Source organism: Neopelma chrysocephalum, unplaced genomic scaffold (assembly GCF_003984885.1).
Source record: "Neopelma chrysocephalum unplaced genomic scaffold, ASM398488v2 Primary Assembly neopelma1_59, whole genome shotgun sequence".
Taxonomy (NCBI): Eukaryota; Metazoa; Chordata; class Aves; order Passeriformes; family Pipridae; genus Neopelma; species Neopelma chrysocephalum.
In genome coordinates this window covers 11,679,604-11,692,748 of record NW_020897714.1, presented here as the reverse complement: position 1 = coordinate 11,692,748, position 13,145 = coordinate 11,679,604, and the positions used below count along the sequence as shown (strand labels likewise).

Below are 13,145 nucleotides of genomic sequence, written 5' to 3'. Positions count from 1 at the left end.
CTCAAGTGCTGTATCAACTTGGAGGCTGTTTGCTTGATTTAAAAAGTGTTTTAAAAGCCATATGTTAATGAGGATTAGTGATGTTTGATTGCCACCACTTTTTTTTCTGGAAAATGTAGAAGAAGGAAAAGGTGGGGAATTGATCTTTAGTCATGGCTGTGCTGCCTCACTGCAATATTAAGCTAAAGAAGCAGTGATAACTTTTCTTAGAGGACTACAAAGGAAAAAGCACATTCAGACAGCCTCAGTGTAAAGGTGTTAGTCTTCATTGCTGAATATCAAAATGCTACTTAAATCAGAAGAACTTTATGGTAGAATTTCACAGTACTATTCAAAACGAGTTGTCTGCATGATGTTTTGCCTTCATCAGGTTACTTTCTAAAAGTAGCTCATTTGAGCCAGAGCTGTGTATTTTGATTGAAGTTTGGAATCAAAGCTGATGGGTGGGCTGGGCTGAGATTGGTTTTAATCTTCTTAGTAGGCAGTAGTAGAAGTTTTTAAAACTTGTCTCTATGTAGAGTTAACTTGGGAGTCTTTCAGTGCAGGATTTTTAGCAGAGCTACAGACTCCCTGCACAGCTGTATTGAGTCAGTACAGTCTGAAGCCCAGCATTGTCCAGAACAGACATGGCCAGGCCATATTGTGAGATCCCAGCAATGCTACGTTTTCTTTAGTTAAAAATACTAAAAGGGAAAACTTAAATATTCTCACGTGGCACAGCACCATGCTGTTGGCGAGGCCAAGGTTCCAGGCATGAGTATGGATTATGAAAAGATGTAAAGCGTGTGTGTGACAGGGGTAGGGTGGTCTGGTTCCTGGTTCCTAGGAGGGCATGGCAGGAATTGAGCTGTACACAGAGCACCATCTGCTGGCATCTGTTGGAAATATCACTGCTGGGATCGATGGCTCATCTCCGGCTGGGAGACGGAGGTGAGATTGAAAAGGGAGCAAACGCTTCGGGGAAGTTTTGCAGTTGGAGGTAACACCTTTGCATGAGAAAGAGCTGCAGAGCGGGTAGCTGCTCTCTGGAGTGCCATCAGCACGGCTGAGCCCGAGCTTCTGGTTCAGTAACAGAATGTCTGAGCTACGTAGCTCTAGCCAGATGCAAACTTTGAAGCTCTAAGTCCTTCAGAGGGAACAGGAGAAGTGTTGTAACAAAATCAGTAGTGGAATGTAGGTATACATATTACGTATGTATATTTTGTGGGTACTATTTGCTGCAGATTTCCTTTGGTTTAAAAATGTACTGTCTCTAACAGTAACTACACAAACATTTTTTGTCTTTGTGACTGGAAACAGAAATTGGATAGGATTTGAGTGGTAGTAAAAGATATAGTTTTCAATAAAAAAGGACACGTATAATTAAAAAAGAACATCACTAAATAAGTTTTTTATATAGATACACATATTTATACAAATATATATGTGTATATAGACACACAAAATACTTCTTTTATGAAAAAGGCATTTTTTATATAGAAGAGTTAATTAAAATGTGGTAACTGTTATTTTTGCCTTGATTTTGAGTCAGTACAAGGATACTTTCTGTGAATCTGATCTGCTGAGCTTTGCCAAGTATCCTTGAGTCTTGCCATTTGTTCTTTTTGTAGTCAGACCCGGTTTCTTCCATGTTCTCAAAAGAATGTGTCTTTGTCTCCAGTACTGGCATTGCTGTCAGTATATATTTAGTGAACATTCTGGAAAAAAGATTCATGCTGCCAAACCTCAGGTGTGTTAGTAAGGAGCCTAAGTCATGTTTGCATACAGTCAAACTCTTCTTCTTAGGAAGTGAAGAGAGATCAGGTTAGCATCTGTGAATAACTTAATGTCTGTCCTTGTGAACTAGGATCAGGGAGCACGCAGACTCAAACTCTCATTTGTGCACTTCATATAGGCGGACTCTGGGTCCTTCCACCCCACTAGAACCAGTTCTGATGTTGCCACTATGATTTGCACTGTTACAGCCCAAGTTATAGTGAATCAGACTGTGATATTTCCTTATATTTTTCTTTATTTAAACTCTATACCAGTCAATCTAGCATTTTTATTTATTTACAAAAACAAGCACTGATTGATCTCTTTTGTTCTGTACCTGTTCCTCGTCTATAGGTATAGGTATTATGTCTATACCTTGCCTAGGTATAGACATAATGAGATAACCTGTCCACTGTAGACACTTTGCAGGGGTGGGTTGAGAGAGAAATACCCCCTATGTGAGGCTTTTAATTTGAGTGTCGCTATCCGCTCCATCCAATTTCATCATCTGGTGCTAGCAAATTGAATGTAACCGCATTTCTTCTGCTGGAAACAAATTTGAATAAAAGCTGTGGCTTTATTATGTTTCTTTCTAAAACTGCAGAAACTGTTGGGTTTTCCTGTGAAGACATTATATGATGATGCTAGACTTCCTATACTTTCTCAATGTTAGGAAAATATGTTATTCCACTGCCCACAGTGGAGGAAAGGGGTAATTTTGCTTTCTGAAAGACCCATCCTGCTGAAACCTTGAAACTGCAAAAGTACCTCGTATTTTGCTTACAAAAAATTATGAGTCAACACCTTGCAAAATGTTAAGTAGTGAACTGTAATAGCTCAGAAAGAAAATAATTTGTCTGCAAATTAATTTTAAAAGCCACTGTGAGCTTTTTAAGAGCCAGGGGTGTTGTTGAAAATGCTGTTGAATCAGCAGTGTTCCATCATTGCTGTTTCAAACTAAGTCTGATTGTACAGGCAAAATACTTTAGATATTACAAGGGAGGGTCATGAGGCATCAGAAATCAATTAGTTTTTAAATCAACATGGGAGTAGCTAAAGCATATGCATAATTGAATGAATTCAAAGTTCTGCTTATAGTTCCTCTTAAAATCACTAACCTTCAACAAAAGGTTTGAACAAGATTTAAGTAAGAGCTTCAAAAAGAATTGTGTTTATCTTGAAAGAATTTAAATCCTTACTGCTGCACTGAAAACAATAAACTTGTTATTAATAATAAATCTCTTCAGCTCACATTCTGTATCTTAGCATCAAAAATTTCCACAAAATACAAATATTTTGGAGGAGTGGAGGATGAGTTTGTTTGTTGTTTTGGGATTTTTTTTCCATTGGTTCTGTGGGAAGAAAAACTCTACTAAGTGGAGCTAGTCTTTACCTAAGATAGAAAGTTTAGAAAAATAAGCACCATAATACTAACTCAAGAAGAACCCCAAAGCTTGACTTTGCTGTGAACAAATAGAATGAGCTTTGCCTTTGGGTTCAAGTTTTGGGTTGTTTCTTGGGATTTTGTGACCTGTTTCAGAGAGATAAATCTTGAGTTCTTTTTCTAGGTAATGGAGAAAGTTGAAGGCAAATGAACATATAATCTGTAGATTTTGAATGGAAGTTTAAATTTCATGTTTAAAATGCTGATACAGCTGAAACTGTGAAGCCTTTTTTCCTGACATTAGCATTTTTACCTTGTGTATTTTATTTCAGGATTTTCAAAAATTTTACAATTGTCCTAACACTTTATTAAGTCATTGGTAAAAAATAGTAGTGAATTACTTTTGAAATTTTCACCCTGTAGCTTCACTGCTTGTTAAGTAACAGCTGCCTAGAGTATAGAATAGTTGATTTGCCTAGATAATAAGATAAATTTGTGTGAGCAAGTTCAAGTTCACTCTCTTTTTATCAGTCACCTTTTGTTCTCTGCCCTTCTGCACGTTTTCACCTTTTCTCTGTGGAAGGGCGCAAGCTGGAATATGTATTGTAAGGCATTGCTCCTGGAAATGATGCTGGGATAATTTCTTTTTACTTAGGGTAACCTTGTAAACTAGAAGTTTCTGTAATCATGCTTTGTCAACATTTGAAGCTAAATCTTGCACTCTAAGTAGTAATTTTTTCACCTGGAAAATGTTTAAGTGGCTGTTTAGTATCTGAAGCTCTTATACTGACAGATAATTTGCAGAACTCTCTTTGTAATTAGTCCACAGAAGAAAAACTTGCTCTCGCTCAAGAAGAATTAGTTTCCAGCAGAAATCGAATTGCTAGCAATAATCAGCAGATTCAGGAACTGAAGAAAGCAAAGTCTACGCTAGAGCAGGATGCATCAAAGAAGGAGCAGCAGCTGGGTGAGAAGACCAAAATGTTACAGGATCTTCAGAATGACAGGGTAAATGCCTCTGTCTTTTGAAATCTTCACACAGGCACATCCATCCCATGAAGACACCCTTTATTATTTTCTATTACATCTTTAATTTGAGAGCATAACACTGTTGTAGTGCATAGCAATGACAGTTTTACTGAACCTCTGGTGAAAAGACTTTTAATAGACTGTTGTAGTGAAATTGGTTCAAAATAGGCTGCTAATTTGTTCTAAGTGGTCAGGCAGGTGGGAAAATATTATTAGTTCTAAATCTAAAACTGCAAATATGCTGCTAATTGCTCTACAAACTGTGGATAGATATGTGGCAGTCCTTTCCTTATAATAACAAAACCACCAAGTAGGTTTTGGGCCCTGGATGTTTTTTGATTCATTGGTGTTTTTTTTATTTTGTGAACTTGGAAGAAGTAACTTTTCTACCATTTTTTATTTCTATTCAAGACTTTGAAAGAAAAAGATTTGGCTAATGAAAAATGTAAAACAACAGAGCTCCAGGAAATAAGGAGTAGACTTGAAAAAGAAATTGCCAAGCTGGGTGAAGAGCTTAGAGCCTGCAAGCAAGAATTTCAGAAGGTACATTGAGACAAACTGAGTCTTCTTCATGTGTTTGGTTATCTTATGAGAAATATGTGCCTACTCAGTAGATGTTATCTGGAATGGCTTTGCAAAGGTGGTTGCTGTAAATATCGGTATTACAGGTAAGGGAACCAAAGCAGAGATTTCATTGAGGTTCCTCAGCAATGACGTCTTGGTTAGTGATAATCCTTGAGCACCGGTGCGCAGTGGGCCAGGTGGAGCACATAACTTGTCTTAGCTTCAGGATGGATTTTATGTCCTGGCTTTTCTTCAGTTTCACTGTAAATCCACTTTGCGTAGCCTTGCTTGACTATTCTGAAATGAAAAAAAGATGTCCAAAAGAGTCACGACTGTGAAGTTTTCCAGATATTCTAGGCACATCTGGTACTTCTCAAGGATGTGTGGTAGAGTTGAAACTCCCCTAATGTGCTGTGGTTTCTTAAAATGTCCTAAAAAGTCACAGTTGGGGAAGAAACAATGTCAGAAGCCTCACAAAAGACAAACTTCCAAAATCACAACAATCAAATGAGCTCTGTAAAGGGTAGAAGTTGGGTGGCTTTAATTAAATAATTTTTAGTCTCCAGTAACATGAATTGTTTCTTGCCACAGAAACAATTTTTTAGTCTCTGTAGAAACAAACACTCCTAAAAGGCTGTAGTTTGTAGTTTTCATAATATAGTATTAGTAGTTATATTTGCATCTGTTAAGTACACAGAGTTTAAACTGCTGCACAAGTATAAACGTAGGTATATTCCCTATGCACTAATAAAAATAAAATAACATGATAACTTGTGAGTTTCAGATGTTCTTTTGTTCTCCACTGTTTAGAAAATGGTCTCTTATTTTTAGATAGTTTGTACTTTGTTTCTCTCAAGTGATCTGTGCTTGGGGAAAGGTATTCTAGTTCTTGTCATTCCTAAAATCTCTATTCTAAAGAAGAAATTTTATAAAGCTGTATATAAAATGTGTGCACACCAATGACAGCTTAATAGTAATTTCTTAATCTCCCTACAAGCAATCAGACTGAAACAGTAATTATCTCCTAAAGACTTATATTCTGTTTCCCATCTCCTACCAAGGAATGGATGTATATGTATCTGTATCTGTAGGGCATCCCCTTGTTCTGGGGATATGTTCTCTTCTCTGGCTTTAGTTTGGTTTTAATTTGTGTTGTGAATTTTGATTTATGGAAAACTGTCCACCCTTGTTAGTCTGTTAGTACCTACATGCTTGGCTATGTAATTTTAAGGAAAATAATTTCTATAAATTTAACTAACTATTCTATTTCAGGATTTTTTGTGTTCAGTTACAGAGGAACAAGTAAAACCATTATTTAAAACCAAGCATGTCATCCTGCTTGCTTGAAACATAGAGTAATTTTTTATATATTTAGGACTAACAGAAAAAACTTTCTTCCATCAGCATTTGGTTTTACATTGTCATTATGATGTTTTTAACCTCATTATTGCAACCAGAGAACAACGTGAAGTAAATTTTAGAACAGTCCCTAGAAAATGAAAATGGATGCGTCTCTTCAAAGAACTGCAGAAAACAATTCAGCAGATCTTCCTCTCTACTTTAGTAGAAACTTGCATTAAAATTATTTTAAGAAAAGGAATGTTGATCCTAATATTGGTATAAGTTTAAAATCTTTGATCATGAAAATCACTGATACCTTGTTATATAAAATCATCCTTTCTTCCGGTGATAAAACTAAAAATTATTGCTGTCCTCTCCTAGGAAAGGTTTGCAGTAGTTTTAAATTTAAATCCATTTATACTTTCTGTGTTGCTACTTTAGCGTTAAACTCTGTATCCTAACAGGAGGTGACAAATCTCAAGGATGCAAACCAGCTATTGATTCAACAGAAATTAGAACTGCAGGGCAAAATAGATAGTATGAATTCAAGTCTGGAACAGGAGAGAAAAACCCAACAAGCTGTCAAAGATGAGCTGAAAAAGAGAGAAGAGGAACTGAAGAAAGAATGTGCTGAAATTGAAGCCAAACTGGTTAGTATGTTAGAGAATATAAGACTGTTGTTTTGTGAACATGCCTTTGGATTCTTCCAGGGACAGAAATGAAGCAATGGGTTGACTTTAGTTTCACATTACATTAAGTTTTAAATGACAAGATCAAAAATCTTTAAGGCATTTATAATGGTGTAGGAAAATTCAGTGAGATGACAGCCTTGTCAGTAGAGTTTGTTGAATAAAAACAGTGATTCTATTACAATAAGATTTTTTGCCTCAATTAAATGTAGGGAATAGGGAAAGAATGCTTGGAAGCTTGTTTTTCATTTTTCTGCTGTTTTCATAGCACACAGAGAAAAAAGAAAAAGAAGCAGAAAAACGGAAACATGAGGAAAAGGAGACCAAGCTCACCATGCAGGTCACAGCCCTGAATGAAAACCTGGCTACTATGAAGAAAGAGTGGCAAAGCAGTCAGAGGCGAGTGAGCGAGCTGGAGAAACAGACAGATGATTTACGTGGGGACATTGCTGTCTTGGAAGCAACAGTGCAGAATAATCAGGATGAGAGAAGAGCATTGCTGGAGAGGTAAGCTGTGGTCATGACAATGTGGCAGCATAGTTTGAGAAATGGATAGCCTCACACTGAAAACTTGTTTCACTTGATTCGGGATTCTCTGTGCATACTTTATTTAAACCCGTGTTTGTTCTTATTGCCTGCGCTGTGGGTGCAGTTTCCAGAGTGCAACCTTCTGTTCCTACCAAAGCACAGCAAAGGGTGTTGGCAACAAACTATGCTCTTTGTGGGCACCCTGTCAAAGGGTGATCATTCTGTAGAAAATAAGGCAGGTTATTGAGATCTTACTGATCACCAAAGCCACAGCTCTGTGCTTGTGCTCAAAGATTTATGCCTATCCGTAAAAGCCTTCTAAATCCATTTGGCTCTTCCTAGTTTTCAGGTATGTATGTTGTGGCTTCTCATCTGACCTGTTGTGTGAACCTTGAGAGGCATGACAGAGAGAACTTCTCTTACCTGAATTAAGTATCCATCTCCATTACCCTGAGGCTCCCATGCCTTGATTCAATTAGAATAGATGCACTAGTCATCCAGAAGCCTGGAGGAGAGACCCCTTAATACCTTCAGTAACAGAATTTGCATAGGAACTTCTAGGTGTACCCACTACTCAATGTTAGGAGACTGAACGTGTAATTGGATTACATAGGCTAAGGTTCACAAAGAAGGCATTTTCTTCCTCCTAAAAATCAACAGTCTTATTTTCTCCAGTTCTGCTATTGTCTCTACAATATATTTAAATCTTCAGGAAGCAGGAGGCATGAAAGGTTGTGGAAGTTACCTGAATGCAACGATTACCAGGGTAGAAGGAACACCTGTGAGACAGAAAACTTTTTTCATCCTTATTTCCTGACGTGTTTGGTGAAGTCAGGGTGGAAAACTTTTATTGGTACTGTCAAGCTTGCTGATTTGTTTTTTGAGCAGAGACCTTGGGAAAGGATGGGATCAGTTCAAGTGAGATCCTCTTTCTTTGGCAATCCCTTGCTGTACTGTGCTGAACTCATCCCGTAGCCATTTACAGCTTGGCAGAAAAACACCCATTGAAATTTGGCTTTCAACAGTTAACTGAATTTCAGCTGATGGGAGGTGGTCTTACTAAAAGAGGGTGATTTCTTTTCTGCTTTGTTGTTTGACCTGATCTGCAGCAGGTGGTTTGTGAGATTGTCCTGTTGCACGGGAGTATTTATCGGGACTTGCTGTTGATGGACTGCATTCAGCATTGTCCCTTTTTGGTTTTGGGAATAACTCCAGGTATTAATAAGCTGCAGATACTTAGGAGCAATGTCAGATAAACTGATTGTTACAACAGAACATTTTTCTAGTCAAGGCATCCAAGAACTTTTCACAGCAAGGATTTTTTGGGCTGAATTTTATGGGAGTAAATTCTCAGACATGACAACCTGCCCAAAGGAGGCAGTGTACGTAGCCTTAAATGCTTTGCACTGAGTAATTGTTTTTCTGCAGGTGTATAAAAAGTGAGGGAGAAATTGAAAAGCTTCAAGCCAAACTCGTAGAAATGAAGAAAAAGCTGGACAACACAACTGCTGCAATGCAGGAACTTGGCCGAGAAAACCAGTCATTACAGGTATAATTTGATTTGTAGCTATTAAACCTGTTGATTCTCTGTTTGGGAACTTATGAGAATTTCAAATTTGTGTCAGATTGGTAGTGAGTTACCTTTCTAGAGTGAATTAAGATGTTACATTTGTAGTGTATGAGGGCCATCCTGCTGTCTGTGGGTTCTTAAATCTGCTTATAGTTCTGAAACTTGGAAGGTTTTCTTTCTGAACAAATATAAGCTCTGAGTATCATGACAGAATTGGTGCTTTTATACTGCAGTGGGTAGTGCATGCTGTGGAAATAGAGGGTATTAGTGGGAATTAGACATGCATTAAAAGAAAAATGCTGCTTTTTTACATCTGTTTAGATCAAACACACCCAAGCTCTCAACAGAAAGTGGGCAGAAGACAATGAGGTACAGAATTGTATGGCCTGTGGAAAAGGCTTTTCGGTGACAGTGAGAAGGGTAGGTGTGTTTTACTTTGTGTCTGTGGGGATTTTCTATTTCTGTTGTTTTCAAACTCTTAGATGGGATGCAAACTTCAGAAAATAGTGCTGCGATGAGACATCTCAGAATACATTTATTGTTTGCAGTGCCTTAATGTATTAAAAATAAAGGCTGTGGAGCTTACTTTATTCATGATTCTTTTTCCATTTTAACAGCATCAGTTTATAAACAGTGTTAAAATATATCAATCCCCTGAGCAAGCAAGCAAGCAAAATTACACTGTTGTAAGGGTATTTACAGAAAACATATTTATAACCAGTCTGATCTAGATTTACGGGTATAAAAGTAGTGCAAATTGTTTGAAATTAGGTATGTGTGAAAATAGAGATATCACCATCATCTGGTGCTCTGTGACTATATAAACACTAACTTGACATGGAACAGAAGAAACAACTGAATGTGTTTTAGGTCTGCAGTCAGACCCTCTTTGTAAAAACAGTTGTGGTCAGCTAAGATGTTAGCATCCCTCAACTGGCCGGATCTGCCCTTCTTCCAGAGATTACCATCCCTTCAACAAGACTTGGCAATGAAGTAGGCAACGGGTATTTGTGAGGTTCATTTTGCAGAGCTTCCTGACTTAGTCTTAGATGACTCCCCTGACCTGTGTTAATTTGATGATGTTCTTTGGGTAGTCTTTGAACAAAGGCTGCTGCATCCTTTGATTCAAGGATACTTCTCAATGTGAAAGCCAGTAGTTAGTTATATGTGTAAGAAGAACATATTTTATGTTGAAGAGGACAAATTCAAGAGGAGGATGAACCTCAACCACTTAATTTCTGAAGCTGATATATTCTCTTGACTCAGTGAAGCACATCTGAATATTTTACTCCTATACCCTTTAGAAAGGATTTACTTACATGCCCTTCTGTGTGCTATGTAACTACTATTTGAAAGTTCATACTAATTTTTGAAACATGAGAGTTGACTTGTCATGATCAGTGCCCTGTCATTGATGTTCAACATGTATGTTTCTTCTCTTTCACAGCATCACTGTAGACAGTGTGGAAATATCTTTTGTGCCGAGTGCTCAGCAAAGAATGCCTTAACTCCTTCTTCTAAGAAGCCTGTCCGAGTGTGTGATACTTGCTTTAATGACTTGCAAGGCTAACTGGCGATTGTGAGTGACAAAGAAATGTTACACTAAAATTTACTATTTCTGTTGATGCACTTCGTTCAGCACTCAGACTACTATTCAGTTTGGACAACGATTGTAACACTTGGCAAGATTTAGCATATTTTAAAATGTTTATTGATACCAAGCAAAACTATTGTATTTTTTGTGAGATATGGGCTCAGATCATCCATAGCTTATTGCCATTTATCATGGAAAGAGCTTTTATGTCTAGATTAGAAATACCCAGTTATTTGTAAATAAAGTTTAAACAGAGGAGTAACAATGTATTTTTTTATCTTTTATTTTTTTGTTCAAGAGAAACAACGTTTATTGCGATATTGAAGTTTATTCTTGTTTCTTCAAAGAAAAAGGAAGATGCAAAAACTTGTGAGGATTTTATGTATCAGATGTTGCTGTAAAAGCATAACTAATTGTTGCATTTGATTGCATATCTGATGTTCTTTATAACCTCTTGTGATTTTGTTTTCTTTCTATCTCTCTGATTCTTGCATTTTTCTCTCTAAAGTTTGAACTCCAGAGTGAGCATAATGGCTGGATTCAACTTCAGCTCAGTTTTATTTGCCCACTTGTAGTATCAGCACCCAAGTGCTCATCCAAATACTACACTTGTGTACTGGAACATCTTTACATATGCTGTATTATGTAGTTGGTGTGTGAGTGTGTCTGTCTTGCTGAGAGAGAGTATGTGTGAACAAATGATGAGGCAAAGTTTATCTGGCATTGTAGCAATATTACATGGTACATTACAATATTTCATCCCATTGATTGATTTCACTTTTACCTATTTGGTTGACGAATTTTGATATTCCAGAAACCACAGTTTTAAAAAGCAAACAAACAATACTGGTAGTAGCCTGTAGCACACCTCTGCTCCTGCCCATACCCTGAAAGCACTGAGAGATCCCTGCAGTTCTAAGGGACACCCAGACCTTCCAAGCCAGGTATCCCACTAAGAAAAAGTCTTTTTTGAGACTGCTACAGGTCACCTGACCTTTTATTCTGTCCCTTCCCTCAGCTTTTGGTGGAAGAAGCTGAACTCCTGCTACACTTAACAAATGTTACTATTCCATTACTCCATCTGACCCCCATTACTGGGGCTCTGAAGTGTGATGTTAGTTATGTGATTTAGTCTGCTTGGAATGGTGGTATGAATCTCCTGCTACTGGCTTCATTATAAGCCAAACAGCTCTAACTAAGAGGCCAATATACATGTCTTTTGATACTTATTCGTATTTTCTGCACTTGCAACAGAGGTTTCTTGTACAGTTCATGTAGGCTCCAAACTTCTGTTTTGTTGTGATTTTGTTTGCACCTCTTTGTTTTTGCCTGCCTGTTTCTAACTTTTCTTCCCTTTGTATTTGGTATTTCAAAATCCTTAAGGTTATTTCTTCCGAGCAGGGACTATGCCTTCCAGTATTTAGGGACTCTTTGTCTTAAATACCCTAATACCAAATTTTGCCAGCTGTTCAGAGAAAAGGGTTGTGTTCTGAATTCCTCTACTTCTTGCCCGAGGTAGAGAATGAAATTCTGTCACACTGATGGAAGCTTAGCCATCATCAGGAAGATTTGTTTGCTTTTATCTATTGACAGCTCTATATGTGAATGAAGAAGAGTCTCCTTTATGAAAAATATCTTGTCCTGATTAACTCAAGTGAAGAAACTTCTTAATCCCTCTACTCCAGAAGTAGTGGTCTATATGTTTCATATCCCTTCTTAACTGTCTAGTTCTACATTTGCAGCTTCAAGGAGTTTTCTTAAAATTAAATCCTTATTTCCCAAAAGCCAACTGAATGATATAACTGGTTTTCCTCACTGTAAAAGGGTTTGGGATACAACTGTGCATTATGCGAAATACTTACATGCTTTTTTGGTTTGCACTTGAGAATTGCTTGCTCAAAAAAAAAATAATGCTGCAACAGTTCCATATGAACAGAGCCTCTGGACTCCCTGTTTCTCCTCATCAGTGTAACTGTTTGGCATAAGAATTTTTTGAATAGAAAATATAAACAGAATCTCTGCCTCTGGGAAATTTAGGGTTTTTTATTTATTTATTGAGAGCAACCGAAAAATTTGCTATGGAGTCTTTTTTGTCTGACACAGGACTTTAGAAATGTGGGAAAATGAAAGATGTGACAATTGTGCTCCAGCCTAGATGCATTCTGCCCTATTGTGTAACACACAGGGTCTCATGCTGCCCTCAGGGTGAAGGACACCACAGGGATTTTGAGAGGGAAGGGAGAAAGTTCCCACAGCTGCAGAGGAAGATGGAAATCTTTCAGGGGGAGCTAAGAAAATGGTTAAAAGACTCACTCATGTTTAGGCATTTTGCTTTGGAATGGGAATGTGTGAAAGCTCAGGAGAGACTTCTGCAGTGGTAGAAGCTCTAGTAATGTTGTTCTTAATTTAGCCTTTTGGAATCCCACTGTGTAATGAGGAGAGGCACCTCACTCAACAGGCTGCTGAAACACTGCAGTTGTTTTACTGCAGATCACACCTTGGTCTGGAGCTCTTCACATTCAGGGACAAAACCAGCTCAATTTCTGAAAGTTGCTTTCAACTGCCTGGTTTATACGACCACCTTTTCAAGGGGATGGAAGTGCTTTTCAAACATGCATTTTTAGAAGGAGGTATTGTTAATATCTGGAGGAATAGTGGTGGGGTGTAAACTTTTCTGCCTGAGCATTGAGT

General features: G+C 37.6%; 1 protein-coding gene across 2 annotated transcripts in view; it reads left to right on the top strand.

Moving 5' to 3' along the window:
* The window catches only part of EEA1 (early endosome antigen 1), a 69,409-nt gene extending 56,923 nt beyond the window's left edge, over nt 1–12,486 (top strand). For both annotated transcript variants that reach the window (XM_027679867.1, XM_027679866.1), the window contains 7 exons: nt 3,962–4,147; nt 4,580–4,711; nt 6,538–6,723; nt 7,031–7,269; nt 8,719–8,839; nt 9,182–9,280; nt 10,308–12,486. In XM_027679867.1, coding sequence (XP_027535668.1) covers nt 3,962–4,147; nt 4,580–4,711; nt 6,538–6,723; nt 7,031–7,269; nt 8,719–8,839; nt 9,182–9,280; nt 10,308–10,430 — 1,086 coding nt within the window. In that variant the 3' untranslated portion in view covers nt 10,431–12,486. The remainder of the gene's footprint in view (nt 1–3,961; nt 4,148–4,579; nt 4,712–6,537; nt 6,724–7,030; nt 7,270–8,718; nt 8,840–9,181; nt 9,281–10,307) is intronic.
* Nucleotides 12,487–13,145: the final 659 nt, after the last annotated feature.